This window comes from Notolepis coatsorum (assembly GCF_963971535.1).
Source record: "Notolepis coatsorum genome assembly, chromosome: 4".
NCBI classification, from domain to species: domain Eukaryota; kingdom Metazoa; phylum Chordata; class Actinopteri; order Aulopiformes; family Paralepididae; genus Notolepis; species Notolepis coatsorum.
In genome coordinates, this window is record NC_140168.1 from 119,766,422 (window position 1) to 119,787,871 (window position 21,450).

The 21,450-nt window shown below is 45.6% G+C and overlaps 1 protein-coding gene across 1 annotated transcript; it reads right to left on the reverse strand.

Moving 5' to 3' along the window:
- Nucleotides 1–2,751: 2,751 nt before the first annotated feature.
- lpcat4 (lysophosphatidylcholine acyltransferase 4) lies at nt 2,752–21,203 on the reverse strand. The gene is made up of 13 exons (XM_084313704.1): nt 20,755–21,203; nt 19,812–20,175; nt 18,298–18,410; nt 15,193–15,253; nt 13,309–13,367; nt 10,899–10,933; nt 10,719–10,773; nt 9,050–9,132; nt 6,444–6,569; nt 6,164–6,314; nt 5,101–5,193; nt 4,185–4,320; nt 2,752–3,713 (listed from the first exon to the last, which is right to left on the reverse strand). Exons 1-13 carry the CDS (start codon nt 20,842–20,844, stop codon nt 3,529–3,531), a joined length of 1,551 nt encoding a protein of 516 aa, XP_084169830.1. The 5' UTR covers nt 20,845–21,203; the 3' UTR covers nt 2,752–3,528.
- Between the last annotated feature and the right edge of the window lie 247 nt (nt 21,204–21,450).

The window sequence follows — 21,450 nt, forward strand, 5'->3', positions numbered from 1 at the left end:
GACAGCTTGCTCTTTCATGATGGAGCTGAGAATTCTCCTGACTGTTCGAATCTGTCGTTCCCAAACCCCGCCTTGGTGGGAGGCTGCTGGGCTGTTGAATATCCATTTGATCCCTTTTGGTTGTAAAGCTCTTTCAATCACGTCATTGTCCAGTTGTTGGATTGCTTCTCTCAATTCTCTTTCAGCGGCCACAAAATGTGTGCCATTATCGGACCGCATGATGGTGACTTGTCCTCTTCGGCATACAAAGCGGTGAATCGCATTTACACAAGAGACTCTGTCAAGGCTGTCTGCGACTTCAATGTGTACCGCTCTCAGGGTAAGGCATGTGAACAACACAACGTATCTCTTGACTGTACTCCGGCCCCGCTTTACACAGAAGGGCCCCAAGAAGTCGACTCCAACATTCGTAAATGGGGGTTTATCAGGCAGGAGGCGATCTTCTGGTAGGTTCGCCATCTTCTGCTCCCCGACCTTTCCAGTGATCCTGCGGCACTTGTCGAGTAGCTTTCCGATTGCAGAGTTGGCTTTGTGGAATCCAATACTTGCATCTTAGTTGCGAACTTGCGCCAAGACGTAGCTGCGTCCGGCATGTCCTGTCCTTTGGTGGATGTCTGTCAGGACCAGCGTGGAAACTCTGCTGTGCTTTGATATGATTGCTGGCCGTTTGGCGGTCTCTGGCATGGCTGACTTGTTAAGTCTTCCACCGACCCTCAAAATGTTCTCTTGAAGTACAGGGTCTACTCTGAACAACTGACTGTTGTGACTAACTTGCTTTCCCTTCTGCAGTGCTTTGAGTGCTTCGTTGAACTGTTGTCTCTGGCTGGACTGGATTATTTCTGACTCTGCGGCCACCAGATCATCCAAGGTAAGTGGTTTCTTTTCCATTGTTGTTCTATATTTCTCCATGTGCTCATTAAAGTTGCCGTTGGGCCACCAAAAGCGTTGGAGGTCTGCGTCATGTTGAGGTACCTTCACCTGAAAAACATTGACTCAATGTCGGCCATCATCCCTACTGGCTCCTCACAGAATCTTTTTTAAATTGTGATGAACGTTGCTGTGCTCCCCGGATCCAAAAAAGCATATGTCACATACGTGCTTGTCACTCTTTCTTGACTTTCACCGGTATTATTGACAGCACACATTCATTTTCTCAAATCATGAAATCATGACAAATCTTTTTAAACTATAGACAATTAAACTTTTATCAAATTGAAATATCAAAACATGAATATAGGACATATTAATGAACCAATTCCTAAATTGCCTCCTACACCCACTATTAGGGAAACACGAGGGAACACTCACTCTTCAATAGTCACTATTAATACAGGCAATACAGAGAAGGCCACTATTAGGGGAAACACAAGGGAACACTCGTTCTTCAAGTCACTATTAATACAGGCAATACAGAGAAGGCCACTATTAGGGGAAACACAAGGGAACACTCGTTCTTCAAGTCACTATTAATACAGGCAATACAGAGAAGGCCACTATTAGGGGAAACACAAGGGAACACTCGTTCTTCAAGTCACTATTAATACAGGCAATACAGAGAAGGCCACTATTAGGGGAAACACAAGGGAACACTCGTTCTTCAAGTCACTATTAATACAGGCAATACAGAGAAGGCCACTATTAGGGGAGACACAAGGGAACACTCGTTCTTCAAGTCACTATTAATACAGGCAATACAGAGAAGGCCACTATTAGGGGAAACAAAAGGGAACACTCGTTCTTCAAGTCACTATTAATACAGGCAATACAGAGAAGGCCACTATTAGGGGAAACACAAGGGAACACTCGTTCTTCAAGTCACTATTAATACAGGCAATACAGAGAAGGCCACTATTAGGGGAAACACAAGGGAACACTCGTTCTTCAAGTCACTATTAATACAGGCAATACAGAGAAGGCCACTATTAGGGGAAACACAAGGGAACACTCGTTCTTCAAGTCACTATTAATACAGGCAATACAGAGAAGGCCACTATTAGGGAAACAAAAGGGAACACTCGTTCTTCAAGTCACTATTAATACAGGCAATACAGAGAAGGCCACTATTAGGGGAAACAAAAGGGAACACTCGTTCTTCAAGTCACTATTAATACAGGCAATACAGAGAAGGCCACTATTAGGGGAAACAAAAGGGAACACTCGTTCTTCAAGTCACTATTAATACAGGCAATACAGAGAAGGCCACTATTAGGGGAAACAAAAGGGAACACTCGTTCTTCAAGTCACTATTAATACAGGCAATACAGAGAAGGCCACTATTAGGGAAACACAAGGGAACACTCGTTCTTCAAGTCACTATTAATACAGGCAATACAGAGAAGGCCACTATTAGGGAAACACAAGGGAACACTCGTTCTTCAAGTCACTATTAATACAGGCAATACAGAGAAGGCCACTATTAGGGAAACACAAGGGAACACTCGTTCTTCAAGTCACTATTAATACAGGCAATACAGAGAAGGCCACTATTAGGGGAAACAAAAGGGAACACTCGTTCTTCAAGTCACTATTAATACAGGCAATACAGAGAAGGCCACTATTAGGGAAACACGAGGGAACACTCGTTCAATAGTCACATAACACAGGGGTCGGGGAAGGAGGACGCGAGCGAGCGACGAGATGAAGAAAGAGATCAGAGGAAGAGAAAGTAAGATGGGCATTACATTTCAGAAGAGGAGAAGAGACAGCCACAATAGTGACACAATGGATCCACACTTTTGATGTGTATAGAATTAGAATTCACAGTTTAATAAATGTAAAAATGTCATACAAAACAAACAAACAAAAAAAAGGGGGGGGGGGTCTGAGAATAGTCATTTCCATAAAAATAAGCTTTGGATCCAGCAAGTCTTACATACGTTTTCACAAACCACATCCCTTTGTCAGAGCAATACAAAATAGATAAAACAGTTCCTACAAATAATAAAAACAATATTTCTCGGCTTCAAATAATGGAGTCTGGTTATCGCTCTCGGTGTCAGGAGGGAAACGGCTATGTACAGTAAACCGTACTGCGCTTACAGTACTGGAAAAACACATCCAAACAGGCCTACACACACACACACACACACGTGCACGCATACAAAACGTCACAATGTTCCTTACAGATCGAAGAGTCGCTTCACCATCCATCCGAGAAAAGCACAAGTTTATAAAACCTTTTCAGAGTCCCTTTCAGTATTACCCTGAGACTCAGGCCCATTAAGACCCACCGGTAAAACGGGCCCGAAAACACTTTATGGGTCCCGAACCACAGTTTTAAATAAAAGTGATAAAAGCATTTGATTGGCACTGTGTACCGCGAGCAGCATCCTTGGCTGTGTTGTGGTAGAATATTGCACATAAAAGACGAAACGCACAGAACAGACAAGGTGTAATTTGCGGGCTTACTCCATCTACATGTCTGAATTCTTTTGATGACGTTTTGACAGATCATCACAAACAGTCCTTGTATTGGGCCGGTCACTGCAATCTAGTATCCGATCCAGTGACGCGCCCCACACAAAATCCTCAGTCCGTCTTCTTATTGGACGAGAGGTTCCCGTTGCCATTCTGCATATCTCCATTATTGTTCACGGACTTCCCATTGGCCAGGGGAGCGGACGACAGAATAGAGTCCGCCTCCTCGGGCTGTAGATATTCCTTTAGCACTCTCCGGTAGGTTGGGTGGGCTGTCAATACTTTTAGCAGGTCCTCTGTTTAAAAAAAGAAAAGAAAAGAAAAAAAACATGAGAATTTATGACTGAAAAACGCGGTCAGACAGGATGGGAAGATTGAGTAATAGAAAGAAGCAATATATCATGCCATTAGCTCCTCCCCTTGGGAGCTTCGACAAACAGCCATAAACACACCCTTACTCAACACTCATCTCACAGAACCAAAGATAATGTTTGTAGACTTGTAGTATCTGGGCAGGTAATTTGTCTGCCTTTGCCCGGAAGCCTGTTCCTCTTGCTGTCTGATGAGATAAAAACCCTGGGAAAGTGGTCAGCGGAGACGAGGAACGTTGTCCTGCGCTCAGGAAGAAAGGGGCTTTTATTTTGTAGGGTCAAAATAAGTTAAGCATGCAGTGGTGAGGGTTATTCTGAATGTTAGCAGAACTTCTGTGTGTGTGTGTGTGAGAGTGTGAGAGTGAGTGAGTGAGTGAGTGAGAGAGAGAGACTAACCCTCAGTAGGCTGGCCTCCACAGGAGGCCTCCGTGTAGAGTTGATCAGTGTGTTGCTGAGGGAAACCCAGCAGCGCCCCCATCAGGCCAGACAGTTCCACTGCACTCAGCCTGCCTCTACCTTCCCTGTCAAACAGCTGGAAGAAGGTGGCATTTTATTTACATTAGATTCAATTCAAATGTATTATCATCATACAGCACAAGTACAGTACAATGAAAATAAGTTGGGCATCCAACCAGAGTGCAAATGTAACAGTAAAGTGCGATAGTAATATACAATGTACAGGTGATTAAACTGGGTATAAAATACATCTGATTAGCACTACACTCAGTAGTACTATATATGAGTGTAGTGCTAATCAGATGTATTTTATACCCAGTTAACAGCCACCACACCTACTGCCATTGACACCTTGGTTGGCCGACCCTTGCGTATTGTCACCACCGGGCTGCAGCAGCCCACACACACACATCATCGTAGCCTAGGCTGCCTATAATAATGCGCAGACTGGGTCGGCATTGCCTCCCAGTGCCTTATATATCCGCTGCCTATGTGTATATACAATTACAGAGTACAGAGTTGTAATATAATATGTACAGTGATACAGGTATAAAGACAGTATGGTAGTAAGTCATACTGGACATATCAAGAGGACATTTAGAGGATTCAGGGGTTTACAACAAAGTAGTATACGCAGGCATTTTGATTGAATCTAAATTCAGGTCCACATTTTGAGATTAAAGTAAACATTTACCTTTTGGAGAAAAATGTGATGTGTTGCATCACAAGAACATGTTGTGGTACAAGAAGGAATACAGCACCAAGGGCCCCGTCACACTGGATCCTTATGAGCTAAAGCCACATGGCCGTGTATTAATAGTTCCATTATCAAATGTTACATGGATATATGACTTACAGTGAACGCTGTGTGAAGGAGTGACTTGAAGCTGACAAAGCCAGAGACGACTGCAACACTCAGGTAGATCTGGCGGACATCCACACTGTCGTCCTAAAACAATTACACAGAGTCAGCATACAGACTTAAACTTGAGACTTGAGACACCAGGATGGCTGAGAGGGAGAGAGAATAGGGAAGAAACAGGAGACAGGGTTCTGGTGGGATCTGATCCCAGGCCAGCGGGGGTACATGTGGTCCTAGAGGTGACAGGAGAGATGGTTCTGGTGGGATCTGATCCCAGGCCAGTACATGTGGTCCTAGAGGTGACAGGAGAGATGGTTCTGGTGGGATCTGATCCCAGGCCAGCGGGGGTACATGTGGTCCTAGAGGTGACAGGAGAGATGGTTCTGGTGGGATCTGATCCCAGGCCAGTACATGTGGGCCTACAGGTGACGGGAGAGAAGGTTCTGGTGGGATCTGATCCCAGGCCAGTACATGTGGGCCTACAGGTGACGGGAGAGAAGGTTCTGGTGGGATCCGATCCCAGGCCAGTACATGTGGGCCTACAGGTGACGGGAGAGAAGGTTCTGGTGGGATCTGATCCCAGGCCAGTACATGTGGGCCTACAGGTGACGGGAGAGAAGGTTCTGGTGGGATCTGATCCCAGGCCAGTACATGTGGTCCTAGAGGTGACAGGAGAGATGGTTCTGGTGGGATCTGATCCCAGGCCAGTACATGTGGGCCTACAGGTGACGGGAGAGAAGGTTCTGGTGGGATCTGATCCCAGGCCAGTACATGTGGGCCTACAGGTGACGGGAGAGAAGGTTCTGGTGGGATCTGATCCCAGGCCAGTACATGTGGGCCTACAGGTGACGGGAGAGAAGGTTCTGGTGGGATCCGATCCCAGGCCAGTACATGTGGGCCTACAGGTGACGGGAGAGAAGGTTCTGGTGGGATCTGATCCCAGGCCAGCTGTTTGATGCCGGTCACACACAATTCTGGTGCTGGTGCAACCCATTTTTTTGCGCTTGGATCACGGATTTGCTCTTTAATGAAGACACACACACAGATCCTAGATTACCTTGGAATAGAGGCCACAGATGGCGACAGCTGTCCGTCTGTCCGTCAGTCCGAGAACTGAGGTCAGTTCATCCACGCCGATCTTCCATCCCAGGCTGCCTGACTGGCACCTGTCAATCATTCTGTTCAAGGCAGCCTCCACCTCCGACACGCTGAGGGGGGGGGGGGGGGGGGGGGGGGGGAAGAGGTGGAGTTAATGAAGTTAAAACAAAAAAACAGTTTAGAGTTGTTTTTTACCCAAATTAAAGCAATTTTTCGTGCAAACACACAGGTGTTCTTACCCATATTTATGTAGTAGGGAAAGTGCTTTCCTGGCGGGGGGCTCCATGGGGACAGAGAGACCCCCTAGTTTACAGACAGGGACCCGGCCCTCCATCACATAGTCAGTAGCTGGAACTCCAAGGGCCCTGGGGGGGGGGGGGGGGGGGGGGGGGGCACAGAAGGACGGCACCGTTAGCCTCACGGATCCAGTCAACAGTGACACTGATGCAGGAAAATCCACCAAAGGTAAATTCATGCTGATGTCATCACTAGGGGTATAGCAACATCGCGATATCTTGTGTGCCGATATGATATTATGTCGATATAGTGACGCCAAGTATCAATATTTTTTGACAATCCCAAAAGATTACTGCAATAGAAATGATTGGAATGGAATAGACTGAAAATGTTATCTTATTTAGATAAAACAGGTGATGTATATATATATATATATATATTGTTATTGCAACAAAGTTTATCATTTTCAGTTGAAGAAGGTAATAAATTGCAATATCGTGACTCTAGTATTCTGATATGACTATAATACTATACTATACAATGGGTCCTCTGTTGATTCCCATGTGTTCACATGACCGCAGTAACAGGCAATGTGACGGGTCAGGAAAACATACTACAGTACATACAGTACATACTAATGGCTTGGTGGCTATACATAGCCCACGTTCAGGTTGCAAGTGCAAATAAATCCACTTTGAACCGAGAGCCAAACGGCACTGCTCTTTTTACGGAGCGGACGTCAAAAGAATCCTTGAAAATATTTTGTCACGACACATCATCACCGGTAAGGATTTCATTGTTCTCCAGTCAACCCTGTGTGTATAGTATTCCTGTGACGCATCCTAGGCCACCTGTTGTTGTTTATGAGCAGGATGCCTGCGATGGAATACCATGAATACCAGCCTGTGAGAGGATCCACCACACCGTTGTGCAACGGTGACCCAAGGGGACATCAAGATGAGCCGACTGTCATTTAAGTTTTGCTTAACGAAGTCAGCCATTCCTCCATCACACGACACTGGGTCGAAGATGTGATGGCACACCTAAAACTTGAGACTTTATGACTCCACCAGGGGCTCTACCCAGAACATTTTCAAAGTTTGGCAGCCATTTTTTTTTATTATTTTAATCAAAAATTCTCGGCTGAGGATGTTTAGGCATAGGACGGTGATTTATTAGATAGGCAATTTCTGTATGGCAAGTGACAACCTGTATAAAAACGATGCAATTTTCTTTATTATTTAAATCTTTCTCTTTTTATTTACTGTATTTTTCATTTATTTTAGGTATTATGTGGTTATATGTAGCCATGTAGTGTATGTATGTTTGTATGTATATAATGTTGTTGAACCTTAAAAAAACAATAAGAATAACAATTTGTATATTTTATACCCAGTTTAATCACCTGTACATTTTATATTATTATTGCACTTTACTGTTACATTTCACGTTGGTTGGATGCCAAACCTCTTTTGGTTGTACTGTACTTTTGCTGTATAATGACAATACATTTGAATCTAATCTATTCTAATAAACAAGGCTGCACAGATATAAAAAACAAACAAAAAAAAAACAATAAGAAACGATTTAAATAAGATGAGCCGACAAGCGGTCAGGTGGCGTAGCTGAGATTGCGTTTGTCACCAACGCCGGAGACGCGCTCCCGGCGTGTCACCAGCTTGGCTGGCTGTTCACACTAATACAATTGGCAGTATTAGAGGGTGGGAAAGCTGGCGGGGTGGGTCCGGGTCGTTGTAAACAGCGACTCCTACAGTTCGGTCGGGGCGCCTGCTCAGCGCGGATAGGATCTAAGGGGGGTAGTGTGATCCTTCCACACGTTACACCCTCTCAGTGAGAGTCCGCGCTGCCAGGTGAAAAGAAGCGGTTGATTGGCTAGACGTGTGTCGGAGGAAGCACGTGATAGCCTCCACTCTCCCAGACCGACTGTGGGGGGTAAGTGCGCAGCGACCAGGAAGGGGACGACTAACGACTAACATTGGGATGGGAGAAAATCGGGGGAAAAAGGAGGGAGAAAAAGATTAAAAAAAAAATAAAAAAAGATGAGCCGACAAGACCTCACCGTCACCCCAGAGTGTGACAAGCGCTGGACAATACAACACAGGCCGTCGACCGCAGGCTACGTCTATAACGGATGTAATTCAAATCTAATTTAATTGTAAGGCCCGAAACCACAAGGTAATGTCCCCATGGGCCGGACAAGTCTTCTTTAAACAAGTCAAGAAGAAACATCACAATAAATCAAAAACAAAAAATCCACCATGAAATCCAAAATAAATGTAAAATAAATAAATGCAACACTCCCAGACATACCCCAGCGAAGGTAAGGAAAAACTCACTAAAAACCTAGCAATAGGAAAAAAGCACCACAGGCGATGTGGAGGAGAGAAACCTTAGAAGGGCCGTTCAAGGGGGGATCCCCCAACTTGGATGTCGGCGATAGTAGTGTTGCTATGGATGATCGATGGGTGGAGAATAAAACAGGCGAATAGTTGGTATGTATGTAAATATAAGTGTAATAAAACACAAATATGTACATGCAATAGCAACTGGGGTACCGAAGAACATAATAATAAATTGCGGTACTTACTTGGCCATGAGCTTCTGGACGTTGTCAGCATACAGACTGGGGTCGTCCTTCTCCTCCTGGGAGGGTGTGTAAACTGGCAGGTACTGGAATCGCATGGAGAAAACAGGACATTTTTCAACAGCCAAATTTCCCTCGGGATGAATAAAGTATTTCTATTCTATTCTATTCCATTTATAGCTTCGCCCACTCCGAATGTGGTTCTCAAGGTGAGGTCCGGGGACCCGCAGGGGTCTTTTGAGTGTGTTCCGGGGTGCCCCCCAGCAATATGGGGAATAGCTTCATTTCACTAGCATTTTATTTATTCACTAATATAATAATAATACAGGACCTGTTGCAGAGGTCTTTATTCTGCATGCAACGACACTCAATGTTTTAGTGGCACACAGCGGTTAGTTTAGCACACACACGCATCATGCATCGTCTCTTTAGGATCGCCGATGCGATACTACTCTGCGCTTAACATCGTCCTTCCCCCCAAGGGCCGCCGGGAGCAGATGAGGGCTGCGGCGTGAGCCACGCCCGGGGACCATCCAAGTGCTCCTGCCCGTCTTCGTCAGCGTTAGCGATCTGTTGTTGTGCATGTTTTTCCATTGGGTTTCTCTTATCGGGGGGGGGGGGGGGGGGGGCCCTTGCGAGCACGGGGAGAACATGCAAACTCCACACAGAAAGGCCTGGGAGATCACCCACCTGGGTACCTGGCATCGCGGAAACCTGATCCCCAAGCGGGAATCAAACCCTGGACCTTCTTGCTGTGAGGCGACAGTGTTACCACTACGCCACCATGCCGCCACTAGAATTTAGCTCAATGGAGAGAATGACTTCTGGACTAAATCATATGAAATGACAAATATTTTCTAGAGCCCGATCAATATATCGGTCATCTGATATCGGCTTATCACCGGCATATCAGTATCAGCATGTATGTTACAGATATTGACTGATATTGTTACCAGTTGATTAGCAGGCTCATGTTTTAAGCTAGCGCAATGACAGTGGTCATCATTTGCTAGGGATCTTGTAGAGTCCATATATCCAAGCCATGTCAAAGGGGGTAGATATCTCTCCAAAGTCCAAAGAGGTAAAATGTTGATGGGGGGAGGGGGGCATGGCCTTGACCTCTCACTTCAAGATATTTGAATGAACTAGTGTTTTTCTTACTAGTATTGGTTGGGCTCTAATATCTTCTCAAATGGGGGTCATGAAAACATTTGAGAAGCACTGACTATAGACCTGTTCGCTGTTTACAAACATACCATGTTCGAGCCAATCAGCAATACCAACTGAGTCATGTGACTAAGTTGGCCACTACCTGCATGAGTTGCTGCGCAAAAAAAAGTACAACAGGGCTCTATGGAGAAACCATGACACTCCCCAGACTAAAAGTAGTTTCAAACAAAAACGGCTGGATGTAATTTAGCCAAATCAGCATTGGCTGCGAGTGCGAGTCTTTCACCTTCTACATATCTAGCTTTGTTTAGATCGCTAGCATGACTAACAAATGCAAATAATATTGTAGTCTGCCCAGTTGTTCTGACCAGGATTACGTTCCTTTTGCCCCACTGATGCGTGCGAAGCACACCGAGTCTGACATATACAGCGAACAGGTCTATAGGAGGGTAGGAAGGATGATGCGATAGTATTTGGATAGGCATCAATTGAATTGGCTTACCTCGATGGTCATGTTTGTGTAGAATTGTGAAGAGGTGTGCCACAAGGCCTCAACCCTAACGGGGACAGAAGCAACCATATTGTTTTCGACGGCTCAAAAAGGTCACAACAAGTACAACACAACGGCACAATGAAGACACGGTTTAGGTTGGAAGTCTGTGGTAAATGAAGTAGTGCTCACCAGGTCGTTCCCTTGTAAGTCCAGCGAACTGTATCCTAGAACAAACATGAACAACAGGGGTTTAAGAAGTATTAATTATGTTTTTTTTTTTTTTTTTTTTTTTAGTAATAGTGGAAATATTTTAATAGAACAGCACACTGGTCAAAGTGAAAGTCCTCTATTCAAAATTCTACTTCAGTAAAAGTCTTTGCAAGTTACTTAATATTGAAATGTGCTTAAAAGGGGAACACCATTCAAATAAAAGAATTTAAATATGTTATTTTCATGGCCTAGGAAAGTGCAATCAATATTTGTGAACATGAGCTACTCTCTAACAAAAGCCAGAACCCAGAGAAGTAAGAATCAAACTTGTGATGTCATCAAGTATAAAGTCTTTGCTGAATGTATATAGATAGATATATACTCTTATTTTAATAATAACAAGTATGAATTCTGAAATTGGGCATAGTTCCCTTTTAAGTAAAGGCACACATTCTATATTTTGTATTTCTATATTGGTAATCTAGCTATTCTGCCCCTGATTACTTTCACCTAAAGTTGTCAGGCGTGAACTTTGAATAAATGCTTGATTCTTCTCTCGCTGACACGATATCTTGGAACCGGCAACCATGCAAGGTGCCAACCTGCTCATCGGGAGACATTAGGGGTTAAGTGTCTTGCTCAAGGACACTTCCCGAGGGGAGTGGGAATCCAACCTGGAACCTCCGGATTACCAGACAACTGCTCTACCTCAAGGGCGTAACTTTGTTTTCAATGGTGGGGGGACACATTTGGGGGCTTGGTCAGGGGCGTTGTTTCAGTAAAAGCTGGCGCTACGCATAGTTGTAAGGGGGGGGGGGGGGCGAGAGAGAGATTGCACTATTTATTATCTACAATGTATAAAACAACAGCCTAGAGGCTTTTAAATACAACGAGGTCATAGACAGATATTTCACAGACACCAATCAAGAATCAAGATTTAGGAATCAAGAGGTTTATTTGTCACATACATACCAGGGCATACAGTGAAATGCGGGTGGACGTATTTGAACACACCTGACCACCTGAGCTATTATTATGCAAAGACGAGTAGCGAGTGGGTACTTGGCCCGTGCAGGCGGGCACACAAAAATGCGACCCCCATCTGGCTACTCATCTTTGCATAATAATAGCGCAGGTCGATAGAACAATCAGCCATTTTCCTGTGTGTGGTCCGAGTGCTGGTCAGTTGTCACGTGTCCGTTTATTATCCGTTTATTATCGTGTAACATTGTTTTGGATGGTAAAAACGTGGGGGGGGGGGTAATAACTGCCTTCTGAAAACATGCAGGGGACATGTCCCATGTGTCCCCCCCATAATTACGCCCCTGCTCTACCTCCTGATCCAGTGTCGTCCAAATTTAGTTTCTTGAAGAAGGTCAGTGTATTACTGCGTACTGGGGCTATTTAGCTAGCTAGCTCCAAGATATCACATCAGTCTGAGAGAAGAGATCAAGCATCGGAAATACACGAAGACCATTGTATTCTGTTGTGTATTGTTAAAACATTTGTTAGCTTGTTGTGGCATGGATTAAAGGAGCTGCAAGTGGTATTTTGTACACTGTGGGGAGGGGGCTGTGGGGAGGGGTGAATAACAAAGGTTGGTTGGCTCGAGGAGGTGAGGAAGACAAAAGGTGAGGTAAGATAAGATATTCCTTTATTAAGCCCCTTGGGGAAATTCGGGCGTCATAGCAGCATGCGGGAGGGGAGGTACAGGTATGGGCAGGGTAATAGTAAAAAGACATAATATAGGCAATGAAATTAGGTGAGACAAAAGGTACAGTAAGGTGTGAGGGAAGATGAAGGGAGGGAGGAGGAGGGGCGGTGAACAGAGACCTTAGAGAAAAGCCCCCACGCAAGTATTTCATACCATTTTATTTAAAAAAGGTGGAGGGGAGAAACTCACCCCCTACCTAGTGACCACTTCTTTTTACATTGTATGAATACAGTCATACTCCCCACACACCCTGACCAGGTATGCAAATAGAGCTATGCAAACACGACTAACCCAAACACTATGCGTTATCAAAAAACATAACCACAAACACGGACTACTGTACTGTACGTTGCCCCTTTGTGTCCATGCCAGTGGAGTTACTCCCCTCACTCCATTAATCGGTCTCAGTCCACCAAGACTTGGTTTAGTTGATTATTTAAAGAAAATGTAAGATGTTTTTTTAAGAAGTTATTTCGTGAAAAATAGTCTACACTACTCAGGCAAGTTTTATTAAACTTTATTTTTTTTAAAGAAGGAGGTCCTTCTCCATGACTGGGAAACACCATTCCACATATTCTTAATCCCATGACTAATTAGTCTAATACATGTTTTATTTTTAATGGAGGAGGACCTTGCTAAATGCAGGACCTAATGGATGGGGTCGAAGTTACTCACCAGCTTGTTGGGGTACTGCAGCAGAACAGGTTGTACGGGGACGCCGGCCAGGAAGGCACCTGGATGAGGGACATAAATAATGAGTGTATGTATGTGTGTATATATATATGTATGTGAGTGAGTGAGTGAGTGAGTGAGTGAGTGAGTGAGTGAGTGAGTGAGTGAGTGAGTGAGTGAGAGAGAGAGAGAGAGAGAGAGAGAGAAATAATAGACCTGTCAGCACTGAGCACATACTCCGACATGAAGGTTCACACCCTATTTTTTTCTCTCTTCTTGCTGCTTGGAAACATACCATGTGGTGCGGCGCGTTCCAGAACAGCACATCACTTGTTGCGTAATCAAGCTAGATAAGATCATTTATAGATCACATACCAATTTTTTGTATTATCTTTTTAAATGATTGTCCCAGATGGAGAAATTGTGTAGTTATCGACAGCACCATATCAACCAGTAACATAACAGCACCACAGCCAGGGAGATGACAGAAACATAACAGCACCACAGCCAGGGAGATGACAGAAACATAACAGCACCACAGCCAGGGAGATGACAGAAACATAACAGCACCACAGCCAGGGAGATGACTGAAACATAACAGCACCACAGCCAGGGAGATGACTGAAACATAACAGCACCACAGCCAGGGATATATGACAGAAACATAACAGCACCACAGCCAGGGATATATGACTGAAACATAACAGCACCACAGCCAGGGATATATGACTGAAACATAACAGCACCACAGCCAGGGATATATGACTGAAACATAACAGCACCACAGCCAGGGATATATGACTGAAACATAACAGCACCACAGCCAGGGAGATGACAGAAACATAACAGCACCACAGCCAGGGATATATGACAGAAACATAACAGCACCACAGCCAGGGAGATGACTGAAACATAACAGCACCACAGCCAGGGAGATGACAGAAACATAACAGCACCACAGCCAGGGAGATGACAGAAACATAACAGCACCACAGCCAGGGATATATGACAGAAACATAACAGCACCACAGCCAGGGAGATGACAGAAACATAACAGCACCACAGCCAGGGAGATGACAGAAACATAACAGCACCACAGCCAGGGAGATGACTGAAACATAACAGCACCACAGCCAGGGAGATGACTGAAACATAACAGCACCACAGCCAGGGAGATGACAGAAACATAACAGCACCACACCAGCTGAGCCAGGGATATGACAGAAACATAAGATGTCTTTTCTTTCTTGTGCTCCGTTTCACCAAGGTTACCGCCCATCCCCGGTGTATAAATAATGTATTTTCTCACGATTTACAGTCAGATTGCTTTAGCACAAGCAGAATTACAATACGACTTTACACTGGACTGATCCATCTGAGTCAAGGGGATGCGTGAGCAGCAGCTCAATAATCATATTCTTATGGTGGCTGTTTTGCTCTTATGTAATGCTCAGGTTGGGTACTTGGGTTCCCTTCCACCCAGAGCATGACAATTGGGGATGTCAAGTCTTTTTGCCCCCGATCCAAGTCGTTTAATATAGAGTATCTGCCGATACAGAGTCCCGATCCCATATTTGTGTTTTCCTAGATAACAGTGCACACTTCAAGTATAAAGTATATAAAGTTAGCAAAACCATTAAATGTAGGTAAGATATGCTCGGTAATTGAATACCTCTGCATCAAGAAAGAATTGCATCACAGCTTTCCCTCAAATGTATATATATATCTTTTTTCTCTCTTTTTTTTTTTTTTTACAAAAAAGCATCAGAATTTGATCAGGCTTAATATATCCGATACGGATCAATTAAAATATGGCGTGATCGGCCCCGATACCGGTCTTACTGATCCGATAGAGACATCCCTATGGTCAATTGTAACATTACTCACCTGGCTTGAACTTGATTAGAGCTCTGCCGTTCGTAGTGGTGCCTTCTGGAAACATGAGCATCTAGCAAAGAGGACAGAAACAGAGAGACAGAGACAGAGACAGAGAGAGAGACAGAAACAGAGAGACAGAGACAGAGACAGAGAGAGATAGAGAGAGAGAGAGAGAGAGAGAGAGAGAGAGAGAGAGAGAGAGAGAGAGAGAGCGAGAAGGGGGAATATTTGACAGATTGATGATCAGTAAGTGTAACTGGAATCATAAGACAAATATTGACAGAACATGTTCAGATACACCTAGCAATATACCTGAAGGTACTATTACGCAAGTACATTTTCATGCAATTTCTTTAGCGCGGCTGCTGCAGACCAACCAGGTTGTCATTTCACTGAGGAAGCAAGGTATCGAAAACAATTGAACTAGCGGTAGCGGTCCCAATGGGGCAGTTCACCCGAAATAAGAAAAATAAATAAATATTTTATAAAATTATTTTCCATCTTATCCAGAGTGCCATCTGCTATTGTTTTGGTGTGATTTGCCTAGTTTGAGATATCTGCCATAGCGATATCTGCTGTCACTCCAATACAATGGTGTTGAATGGCACTCAAAGCGCCAAAAAATATCCATTTGGAAAAACAAAAAAAATCGCGTCTCTTTCCAGAAATCATGACCCGGTTACTTAAAACTTAACACGGTTAATCCACAGACTCATGTTGTGAGCAGTTTTATATAGGACTAGGAACTATTTTCTAGTGAAATTCATAATGTATTGTAAGTGTTCTTCAGTAGGAAATAGTTCCTACATGAAACTGCTCACAACAAGGTCTGTGGATTATCTTGAGTAACCGGGTCATGATTTCTGGAAAGAAATACAGATATCTCTATGGCATTGGCAGATATCTCCAAAACTAGGCAAATCAGTAGATAGCTAAATAAATAACATCTTGGCATGAATCCCTGTAGAAATGCCTTTGATTCTCACTAGGATTGTGTTCTGTCCCGGTCGGGGTGATGCTGTCTGCATGTTGTGGTGTGTGTTCTGTCCCGGTCGGGGTGATGCTGTCTGCATGTTGTCGTGGTGTGTGTTCTGTCCCGGTCGAGGTGATGCTGTCTGCATGTCGTGGTGTGTGTTCTGTCCCGGTCGAGGTGATGCTGTCTGCATGTTGTGGTGTGTGTTCTGTCCCGGTCGGGGTGATGCTGTCTGCATGTTGTGGTGTGTGTTCTGTCCCGGTCGGGGTGATGCTGTCTGCATGTTGTCGTGGTGTGTGTTCTGTCCCGGTCGGGGTGATGCTGTCTGCATGTTGTCGTGGTGTGTGTTCTGTCCCGGTCAGGGTGATGCTGTCTGCATGTTGTGGTGTGTGTTCTGTCCCGGTCGAGGTGATGCTGTCTGCATGTTGTGGTGTGTGTTCTGTCCCGGTCGGGGTGATGCTGTCTGCATGTTGTGGTGTGTGTTCTGTCCCGGTCGAGGTGATGCTGTCTGCATGTTGTGGTGTGTGTTCTGTCCCGGTCGGGTGATGCTGTCTGCATGTTGTGGTGTGTGTTCTGTCCCGGTCGGGGTGATGCTGTCTGCATGTTGTGGTGTGTGTTCTGTCCCGGTCGGGGTGATGCTGTCTGCATGTTGTCGTGGTGTGTGTTCTGTCCCGGTCGGGGTGATGCTGTCTGCATGTTGTCGTGGTGTGTGTTCTGTCCCGGTCGGGGTGATGCTGTCTGCATGTTGTGGTGTGTGTTCTGTCCCGGTCGAGGTGATGCTGTCTGCATGTTGTGGTGTGTGTTCTGTCCCGGTCGGGTGATGCTGTCTGCATGTTGTCGTGGTGTGTGTTCTGTCCCGGTCGGGGTGATGCTGTCTGCATGTCGTGGTGTGTGTTCTGTCCCGGTCGGGGTGATGCTGTCTGCATGTTGTGGTGTGTGTTCTGTCCCGGTCGGGGTGATGCTGTCTGCATGTTGTCGTGGTGTGTGTTCTGTCCCGGTCGAGGTGATGCTGTCTGCATGTTGTGGTGGTGTGTGTTCTGTCCCGGTCGAGGTGATGCTGTCTGCATGTTGTGGTGGTGTGTGTTCTGTCCCGGTCGGGGTGATGCTGTCTGCATGTTGTGGTGTGTGTTCTGTCCCGGTCGGGGTGATGCTGTCTGCATGTTGTGGTGTGTGTTCTGTCCCGGTCGGGGTGATGCTGTCTGCATGTTGTGGTGTGTGTTCTGTCCCGGTCGGGTGATGCTGTCTGCATGTTGTGGTGTGTGTTCTGTCCCGGTCGGGGTGATGCTGTCTGCATGTTGTGGTGTGTGTTCTGTCCCGGTCGGGGTGATGCTGTCTGCATGTTGTTGTGGTGTGTGTTCTGTCCCGGTCGGGGTGATGCTGTCTGCATGTTGTCGTGGTGTGTGTTCTGTCCCGGTCGGGGTGATGCTGTCTGCATGTTGTGGTGTGTGTTCTGTCCCGGTCGGGTGATGCTGTCTGCATGTTGTGGTGTGTGTTCTGTCCCGGTCGGGGTGATGCTGTCTGCATGTTGTGGTGTGTGTTCTGTCCCGGTCGGGGTGATGCTGTCTGCATGTTGTTGTGGTGTGTGTTCTGTCCCGGTCGGGGTGATGCTGTCTGCATGTTGTGGTGGTGTGTGTTCTGTCCCGGTCGAGGTGATGCTGTCTGCATGTTGTGGTGTGTGGATGAAAACCTTTTGGGTTTCAAGACCCCGTTTGCTTTCCGGTTCATTCGGAACCAGGACTCGGTAAGTAAGCCAATAGCTTTGCCTCCAATACACGACTACTGGCACGCATTTCATACAACATAATGTCCAAGAACTATCCCTTTAACGCATTTCAAGTTACTTGCATGTGCTGTTACACTAGTATGTCATTCAGATGTAACCAGAACCACGCGCTGTTGCAGTACCGGTATGTCATTCAGATGAAACTGTCATACATGTAACCAAGCTGCATGTGAAATGCCTGCCAAACTAATCATGGATCCTAAAGTACAGTCATCCACTGTTCCCAAAATAATCCAGACCCCCTGTCCCCTTTATCCTTGGACCCCTTCCAGTTATGCAGTTTAATCATTTCCAAAATTAAAATGAGAAGTTGGGGTCCCTATATGGTGTTGAAAGGCAACTTGACCCCAGAGCTCACCTGAGGCCAGAGGCCATTTGAGGTCAGTCTCTCTGTGATCTTGGAGACTGCCTTCTTTCTCGACTCTCGATCCTTCCTGTTCACAGTCACTGACTGATTGAACTCCAACAGAGCTGGAACGCACACACACAAACACACACACACACACAAACACAGACAAAGACACATACAGACACACACAAACACAAACAGACACACACAAAGACAAACACCCCAAATCAGAACCAGAACTCTAGGAGGAGCCTACTGTGAGAATGCCAAGACTGAAACATTATGCAATCAGGAACTTGCCTACTGTAGAAGGAGAAGGAGAAGGAGAAGAAAGAAAGAAAGAAAGAAAGAAAGAAAGAAAGAAAGAAAGAAAGAAAGAAAGAAAGAAAGAAAGAAAGAAAGAAAGAAAGAAAGAAAGAAAGAAAGAAAGAAAGAAAGAAAGAAAGAAAGAAAGAAAGAAAGAAAGAAAGAAAGAGGCAGACATGGAGGCTCGGGTACTAGTCACTTGTTTATCTTTTGACTTCCTGGCATATTTTCTCTTATTCCCTTCTCGTTCCCCTTCCTTGACCCCATTCCTCTTCTCTCTGTTTGCCTTATCCATGCGTTCTTCTCATCCTTTTCTCTCATTGTTGTATTCCCTCCATCTCCTACTTTATACTCCCCTCCCTCCACAGCTCCTCCCTTTTCCCCCCTCCCTCCACCTTCCCTCCGTCACGTTTCAGTCTCTTCCCTCAATCTCTCATTCAACGCCAGTCATTCTCTGGTCTACAGTACATATCCATCCATCCATCATTCAGCTTGTTTGACCCCCCCCCCCCCCCCACTTTCTCTCCATCTGTCCCTCGCCTCTTTCTCCCTCCACTCATTCCATCTCTTGCCATCATCCCCCCTTTCACTGTCCACCCCAGTATTTCTGCATCACTGAAGGGTGGGTCTTCCCTCTTAAAACAGATGGCTCGTCTCATGTAACAAGTTTTAATTTTTCGTGTCACATGGTCTAAATCAGGGATTGTCAAAGTTTTGATGACTGAGGGCCAATTTAGGGACCAATCATTGGATTGAGGGCCGCCCACAATGAAAACTTTAACAGAGGTCAAACTTTGGATCTTGCAAAAATGGCAATCACTGAAATCGCTAGGGGACGTCCCTGCAACGAGGATGTAATAGCGATGCACAGCGGTAGTAGTTAGTGCATTGATGTGCTAGTTAGTTAGTATATTGATGCACGGCGGTAGCGAGTTAGTTGATAGTTAGTAGTATATTGATGCAGGTAGGTAGCTGATGTGATGGACTTGTGGAACTGAGAGAAGTTCTGAAAGTTAGGAGCGAGCCTTAGGAGTAACGCGATTGGGCGTTGAGAGAAGCGTCAGTGGCCAATCAGGCCGCGTAAACCGAACGCGGAAGGACAACTGCCTTGGGGAAAGTATTCACGCGGTCAGGACAAAACACGGTTCAACTCAACTGCCCCCCTCCCACCTCCACAATCCACAATAAAGAGAGCTAACTGACGGAACCCCTCTCACCTCCTATGACGGGCAAGCTCTTGTTCTCAAACCGAGACACCACAGTGGCCAGCTGGGTGTAGCACAGGACCAGCAGGTCCATGAAGCTGCTGTGGGGCGCCACGACCAGAACCGGGGCCTCCCTCAGGTCCGCACGGCAACCTTTGATCTTCACCCACAGGAAGCCCATTGAGAGGAACGCGGCCCGGCTCAGTGCCATGACGGCGTTGTGGTAGAGCCAGCGCCGCCAGCCGGTCACGGGCCGGGAGCGCCCTTCCTCAGACACGCCGGCAAACCTCAGCCGCGCCAGGGGCCATGTACAGAGGAAGAAGAAGGCGGCCAGGACAATGCGCACGGGGAAGAGGATGCTGCCAAGGATGAGGCCCTGGGATGGGAGACATGTTTTCAAATTTTACCACACAGCCACGCTTCTATACGTTAGCATACAATAACAATGCAAACTGAAGAATAAGCCAACATTGAATGAATGAATGAAAACTTTATTTAACAGATTGCAGAATGGGTACAATACAATACAGTACGGCTCAATACACACACAATTGTTAAGGATATGCAGACCAGAGAAAGACGTTTGTCCTGTTTACATCAGGGTCCCCCATTTTCTATTCATAGTGAATTGACCATTCAGTCCACCATTCAATATCAAAGCAATAGCCACAAGCCCTTGCAAGCAGTGCTAGAGGAACGGTAGAAGAATTGTCGATGCAGTTCAAATGTCCAATCATAAATGGACACAAATGTTTCCTTGATATAATTATGGCTGGCATCATAGAGTGAGTGAGTCCATGGCTAAATAAGGTTTGTCTGTGATAAATAAGTTACTTTATACCCAATATTGGCTTGGATGTGGGCAGATATGCAAACAACTTTGTCGGCCGTTTGTGGCTGCAATAAAAGTACATTTGGAAAAACTCACGACATAGATATTGTTTTATTGACTCACCCTGATTCTTTGCGCCCTGGTCAGCTTCACTTGGTGCATAAAGGGATTCGGATACTCATGCGTTGCTGAGTGACTACATTGCCTCTGCATGGTGACTCCGCACGCGTTGACAGTAGTGTTGTTGTCAAACAAACTGTATTCCCCCCCTCCGATCGCCAATAATGGAATTGGAAACGAACGCACGCCCGTCGGAAAATTAAAAGTTCTTCCGTAAACAGTTCCTTTTAAAACGTAGTCCTGGACGTAGTTAGGGCCAGTTTAGTGCGCAGGAAAAACACCCCGACAAAAAGAAGTAAAATTGGTTCGAATAATCCGAAATCAAGTTATAAAAGTGAACACTAAAACAACGGTGCGTCCCAAAAGTAAGTGGAGTGTTCCTAAACTAAAAGTAAAAACGACAGTGTATAAACAAAAATAACCTTCCACACGGTGAAACACACAGCTACGCGTTTAACATCCATCCTTTTTCTATCGTCTCACCTGTCGTCCCGCCCCCTCGCGGTCTGACAGCCCGCCCGCCCCACCCTCTTCCACCCTGACCAGTAGAACCGGTCCACTGGGAACTATCCCGAAGGTTCACACGCGGCGGGTGGGGTGGGTGTGTGTTGGGTAATGTACTGCGGTGTCTCAACAAATTGGAAGAAAGTTGAATTAGGGGACATTTATTTTGGGTATCGATTTGGGGAATATCGATAC